Consider the following 7,036-nt stretch of genomic DNA (forward strand, 5'->3'; position numbering starts at 1 on the left):
AATAGGTATTTCGTCTGTCGTTACGTTGTGAGTTCAAATTCCGCCGAGGTCCACTTTGCCTTTCATCCTTTCGATGTCGATTAAATAAGTAAATAATTAAGTAAAGTACAAAATAATAAATAAATAATATATAATCGGTAAAAAGACTACACGTATTTTGTGGCTATATTTTCAAACTGATAACAGTAAAATCAATTTATTAATGAAAATGACGAAATATATTTAAGCTTATAAAACTAAAGAATAAAAGAACTACAAAACTATAAATGACTATTTACTAGAAAATTTAAAGTCCAAATAATTATTACATACATTAATAAATTTATTCTATTTTTTACACAACGCCTTTACGAGTTAAATTTCTTATAAACGCTAAGTCCTGCGTTTTTACGTTTAAAATTCAGTTTTAAAATGTCCTTCGATAAGATAAGTAACGTATTTATATAACAATATTATTGTGTGAATATGTTATCAGATGGTACCTACAGTGAGACAGGCATTGTTAAATCACGTGTAAGGCGCTGAAACAAAGAAAGAAAGCTAGCAGTCCTAGCTGTGGGCAGTTTACAAGCTGACTGCCCAAAGGGAAAAAATAGGCTGAGTCTTGTCAGTTGAGCTCCTTATATGCCTTTTATCACTTCCGTTATCTCACGTGCTTGGTAAGATGTTTGGTGGTATGTTTCGATATTTAATCCGTGGTGGGGTTTGTCTTCTAGTGAGTTCTGTTATTTCGTTATGTATCTGAAGGGGTAACTGCTTTGAAGTTGGTAAAGAGGAACGCTGTGGTATGGCGTCAATCCGTCACAGCCCTAAACAAAAACCGAGCTTCTCTCAGCTTGCAGCCACATACGAAATCACTTGCAGGTCAACTTTGAAGAAGATCCACCTCTGGATACCTGATGAAAAACGAATGTCGCCAACAACACGTAACCAATCACGTGTCAAACCACATGACTATCCCCACAGAAAACCACATAACAGCTTCAGGTAACAGAAATAACAGCAGTTTACCAAGAAATCTATGTGGTAGACTCCACACACTTCTCATAAATGTTATAAATAATTAATCGACTGGAGAGTTCTGCATGTGTGTACGCGAGTTCGTATGTGTGTGTGTGTGTGCGTGTGTGTGTGTGTGTGTGTGTGTGTGTGTGTGTGTGTGTGTGTGTACGCGCGTGTGTGCGTATTTGCACGCGCCTGCAAATATCTTCATACTTACTGGATCTTTGTGACCCCGTTGTGAAATGACACTTACGGTTGATGGTAACCAGGCCTACAATAAGATATGAACGCCCTCTATCGTTTAAGAGTAACTATCTTCCATTGAGTTCGTTTAAATTGTGTAATTTTCCAGTTGACTTAAGAAACAAATTTCTCGTGACTTATTTGGTAACAATCTTTAAAATATCCAGAGAGCATTAGAATCGCTTCGTTTTCAACAAAAATGGAGGACATTAATACTGAGCGTGTAAGTATATATAGGTGTGTGTGTGTGCGTGTGTGCGTGTGTGTGTGTGTGTGTGTGTGTGTGTGTGTGTATGTGTGTGTGTTTCTGTAAGAGTACATATAAACGATGCAATTATATAACGACTCTACTGCTATGTTAACATTGTTTTGTTTCAGTGCGATACACTACAGTATATGTGTGTGTGTGTGTGTGTTGTATGCATGTGTGTATGTGTTTGCGTGTGTGTGTGTGTGTGTATGTGTGTGCTTGTGTTCAGTGCGACAGAATATGCCTAGAAATTTTAGCCAACACTGAAAGTACAGCCTAATCTCTCATGCGTCTGACCCCTAAATACAAAATATTCCTGGGCAGCGAATGAGGAATCAACAGGATTAGCTTTGATATTCTTGCGAGATTCCATCAACGACTGAATGTTCTCTTTAACTGTACACGGAGATGCTGACTATCGTGTGTTCTCCTATCATAAACGACAGATGAGGGTTCCTGAATGTCAGACGATTCGTTTATAGTGATCAAAGGTTTATGGAGGCGCAATGGCCCAGTGGTTAGGGCAGCGGATTCGCGGTCGTAGGATCGCGGTTTCGATACCCAGACCGGGCGTTGTGAGTGTTTATTGAGCGAAAACACCTAAAAGAGCTCCACGAGGCTCCGGCAGTGGATGGTGGTGATCCCTGCTGTACTCTTTCACCACAACTTTCTCTCACTCTTACTTCCTGTTTCTGCTGTACCTGTATTTCAAAGGGCCGCCCTTGTCACTCTCTGTGTCACGCTGAATATCTCCGAGAACTACGTTAAGGGTACACGTGTCTGTGGAGTGCTCAGCCACTTACTCGTTAATTTCACGAGCAGGCTGTTCCGTTGATCGGATCAACCGGAACCCTCGTCGTCGTAACCGACGGAGTGCTTCCATTCATGGTGTACACTAAGCAAATATGGAAAATAATACGTGCGCGCGCACAATCCACGCACATACGAACACACATGCGCACACACAAACACACGCACACATACACACACAGGGCTCTAATGAATGACAAAATCTTGCATCAATTAAAACGTACCCGCAAAATAAGAAGAACTATGAAAGTATATAATATCACAAACGCTATAATACCGTCAGGGATATGATACTATCAGCCGTGTATGATAACATTATATGTATAAATTATCGATAATATTATCAATGTTATCAATTTTAGAAACCATATTGATCCCGATGATTTACTATTGATTTCTTACATTTCAGAGAATGCGCCACAATTGATTAATTCTTGCCTGAACTAAGAACATAAGGATACGTAAAGAAATATTCAAAGAACTTTATTTCACCAATTCTACTTCACAGACATTTTTCACTGAATGAATATTTCCTAAAGCTGGACTTCTGTTTTTGCCACAAGGAAAGGAGCACACAAAATTACTCAACACGGAATAGAAACTACACAAAAGACGCCACCACACTGTTATACTGCACTAACATAAAGTATAACTAGATAACGAATACATTCTGAAATGCAAATACAAGTTTCCTGGAGTTTACTACCAGTCTATATCGCAGTTTTAGTGAGAATACTCTTAAACAAACCAAAGCTGATTTGAACACGCATATTTCAATAACCAGTCAGTTACCACATTCCCTTAAATGCTTTCTAAAATAGCTATTAAGGTGATATATTCACAGCAGACATAGAAGGAACTGGTTGATGCCATGTTGTAGTTTTCCCAAACATTAAAGTGTTTAAAAGAACCTTAGATTCCGTGTCACCTGTGTCTTCCTGTCACACCGCTGCGCCTTCTCGGTTAACCTTATTTCTCGATTGTAATCTTGTCTTGACGACTATTTCTAATTAACCAGAAACGAAATATGTTATTAAATGAGCGTAACTGATGTGAATCGATAAATGGCATCCATGTTTAACGATAACAAATTGCAAATTATAACAATTATCGTGAAATATAACTGTACAAAAGGCAGCTTCTTCCTCATTTTTGAAGAACATATTTCATTCAATGAAAAACATATTTGAGACCCAAGCAAACGGCTTTTATCTGATGTGGTTATAACAAAGCAAACAATATGATGACCTAATCAAATAAATATGATGACCTAATCAAATAAATTACATTGCCTCAATTGTCTGTTAATATTTGTTTCAACATTTAGGATTTACATTAATCATCAATTGATATACTTTCAAACAAAGCATTGTAAGGATCGGTCGAAAGGACGCAATAATGTCGAAATTTACCAGTTGTATTAAGCGTTACTGTTCGTGTCGATGGAGACTGTGCTACGCCTGTGCTATTGCTTTTCTTCTCACGCAAACATTAAGAGTCGATCTGAGCATGGCTTTTGTGTGTATGTTGAAAACGCCCAATCGTACAACTGAGGAACTTAACATTACTGCAAATAATCATCATTGTTCTGGTTTAAATGATCATTCTCCGAATCAAAATTACGAAGGGGAATTAGAATGGAGCGATACATTACAATCAAACATGTTGGCCGGTTTCTTCTATGGATACGTATCGACTAATATTTTGGCTGGTGTATTGGCAGACAAATACGGTGGGAAAAGAGTTTTAGGGGTTTCCTTTCTCTCAGCATCAATTTTGACCATTCTTCACCCAAGTTTATCTCGAATTAGTGGTTACATTACTCTGGTTCTAAGGATATTAACAGGTGTGGCTTTAGGATCGATATTTCCAGGAATCCAGTCCTTGTTTGGACGTTGGGTCCCTCCAGAGCAAATTAGTTTATTTGTAGGGATTACACTGGCTGGTCAAATTCTCGGGAATATATTAGGCTTTTCAATATCAGGTTTTCTTTGTGTGTATGGTTTTGATAATGGATGGGGTTCTATATTTTATATATTTGGTGGAATATGTTTGGTTTTTAGTTGTGTGTGGTTTTATGTTGTTTACGACAATCCAGACGTCCACCCCACTATCAGCGAAGAAGAACGTTCTTACTTAAACAAAACTATTACAAGTGAAAAAGAAGTTAAGAAAATACCTTGGAAGCCAATGCTATCCTCACCTGCTTTGTGGGCAATTACTTTCGGTTTATTTGCTTATGGCTGGACTGATTTATCTTTCCAGACATTGCTTCCTCTGTATATGAAAGAAGCCTTAAACGTTAAAACCACAACCAACGGTTTAATGTCGTCTGCTCCTTCGATTGGACAAATCTTCGCTTTACCTTTGTGGGGGAAACTTGCTGATGTTTTACGTTCAAAGAAATGTCTGTCAACTCGTTCTGTGCGAGTTTTATTCCACACTTTGTCTATGTTAGGTTCAGCAAGTCTGCTAATTGCCATAGGATTCCTCAGATGTGACCAAACCATTCTAATAAGTCTCCTTTTGTTTTTCAGTGGTATAATAATGTCGTTTTCTAGTGGTTCTGTTTTCGTCAATCACAATGACATTGCTCCAAGTTATGCTGGTATTGTGTTTGGAATTGCCAACACTTTCGCCACAACGTCTGGCAGTATTAGTTCCTTAACTACAAAAGCCTTAACCCCAAACGGTACACAACAAGAATGGCAACTCGTGTTTGCCTTATGTGCCGCTATATGTGTGTGTGGTGCGATATTGTATGCAACTATGGCAAGAGGCGAAATCCAAGAATGGGCGCGTAGCGACGAGTCTGGCGTATCTGTTCATCTCAAAGACACAAAAAGAGAGAAAACAGTCTAAATAGCTTTCTGAGAATTTACAAGCAAGTGCACGTGACATTGTTATTGTATCTAGCAATACATAGGTGTGTTTATATACGTCTGTATGTATGTATATATACATATATATATATATATATATAAGAATTATTATTGTTATTATTATTATTATTATTATTATTAATAGTTATCGCCATACTAATATGGTAGTCTTATATTTATAGACTACCATATTAGTATGGCGATAACTATTAATATCCAGTAACGCTGCCGTAATCTCCTTTAGAGAGACTTAGTAATTTTAATATTTCTTTTATTATTATTATATTTTAAAAGGGATTGACGTAACTCTTCACAAAGGTAAACAGTCAGGACAAAGAGCGCGATTCGATTGTAAGATATTTTATTAGTTGAACATTATTTCAGAAGTACGTGTCCTTTGTCAAGTTGAAAATAAGAAGTAATAAAAATTCAAAATTTCAGAAATTTAAACGTCTCCACTACCCAAAAATTTGGGGCCTTGTGCCTAGACTAGAAAAGAATATTATAAGGGTTGAATAAGTTTATTGTTCGTGTAATAAGCTACCAAATCCTTACATTCTCTCGATTTCCTGTAATTAAGAACGCCTCATGGCTCCAATAGACAAAATGGAAACAACATCGCCCCGGAGGATGGCGAGGGAGATGCGCAGGAACATCCACTCAGATTCAAGGATAGACGGACAATTTGTCGACAGACAACTTACAGACAGGACAATTGACCGATTGGACAATTTGCCGAAAAGACAATATGTCGAAATCTTTTAAAAACAAAGTAAAAATTACGAAAAAACTTTATTAGACTTACAAATAAAAACAATTTATTTATAAAATGACTTCATGTACAATAGGTCGACATATGAGAAAATCACAAAAAGTTTTGTTAATCTTACAAATAGAAATAAAGATATCCCATACAATTATAGGCTCGTACCCTTAAATATTCCAACCCAGCTTCATCGTCGTAATTAAGAACATCGGTTTTAAGTCTTTCCTTAAGGTGAATGTATTTTTTGCTTTTCTTTGCCTCTTCAACCCCTGATATGGACAGTTCTATTACCATTTCGGGGTGTGACTGTTCTACCCTAAGCTTCCCAGTTAATTTGGATAATTAATTAAGGTGATGGACGTTAACTCTTCTACTGAAGGCGTGGTGCCACCCTTCAAGAGAGTTGTTTGTTTTCAGGAGATCATGGAGAATTCTGTTGTATCAAAACCATAAAGAAATGTCGTATAGGGGTCGTGTGCGTCTGATTCCTACCCAAGTACACTGAAAATAAGACAAGAACTCCTCCAAAATTTCATCAGTTTGAGAACTTAAAGAATGAAGGAATTGTCCAAACAATGTAGCTGCATCATTGGGTGGTACGAAGGCTGACGCTTGCAGCTGTTTTATAACAAGTGAATTTTCTCCTTCGGTGGACCACGTTTGTAAACCTGCAGCCTGTATCTTGCGCCATAAACACTGTCCAAAGTGAAAAAAACAACCAAATACAGAAACGTGAAATATTTTTTTCATGCAGTTTATAGTTGCTTTCTCTCGGAGGCGCAATGGCCCAGTGGTTAGGGCAGCGGACTCACGGTCGTAGGATCGCGGTTTCGATTCCCAGACCGGGCGTTGTGAGTGTTTATTGAGCGAAAACACCTAAAAAAGCTCCACGAGGCTCCGGCAGGGGATGGTGGTGATCCCTGCTGTACTCTTTCACCACAACTTTCTCTCACTCTTACTTCCTGCTTCTGTTGTACCTGTATTTCAAGGGGGCCGGCCTTGTCACTCTCTGTGTCACGCTGAATATCCTCGAGAACTACGTTAAGGGTACACGTATCTGTGGAGTGCTCAGCCACTTACACG

The 7,036-nt window shown here is 38.1% G+C and overlaps 1 protein-coding gene across 4 annotated transcripts in view; it reads left to right on the forward strand.

Moving 5' to 3' along the window:
• The window catches only part of LOC115223801 (sialin-like), a 20,075-nt gene extending 14,804 nt beyond the window's left edge, over window positions 1-5,271 (forward strand). For all 4 annotated transcript variants that reach the window (XM_036512838.1, XM_036512839.1, XM_036512836.1 and 1 more), the window contains one exon: window positions 2,715-5,271. In XM_036512838.1, the coding sequence (XP_036368731.1) occupies window positions 3,704-5,167 (1,464 nt within the window). In that variant the 5' untranslated portion in view covers window positions 2,715-3,703 and the 3' untranslated portion in view covers window positions 5,168-5,271. The remainder of the gene's footprint in view (window positions 1-2,714) is intronic.
• The last annotated feature ends 1,765 nt before the right edge of the window (window positions 5,272-7,036 follow it).

The sequence above is a fragment of the Octopus sinensis genome, linkage group LG24 (assembly GCF_006345805.1).
Source record: "Octopus sinensis linkage group LG24, ASM634580v1, whole genome shotgun sequence".
NCBI classification, from domain to species: domain Eukaryota; kingdom Metazoa; phylum Mollusca; class Cephalopoda; order Octopoda; family Octopodidae; genus Octopus; species Octopus sinensis.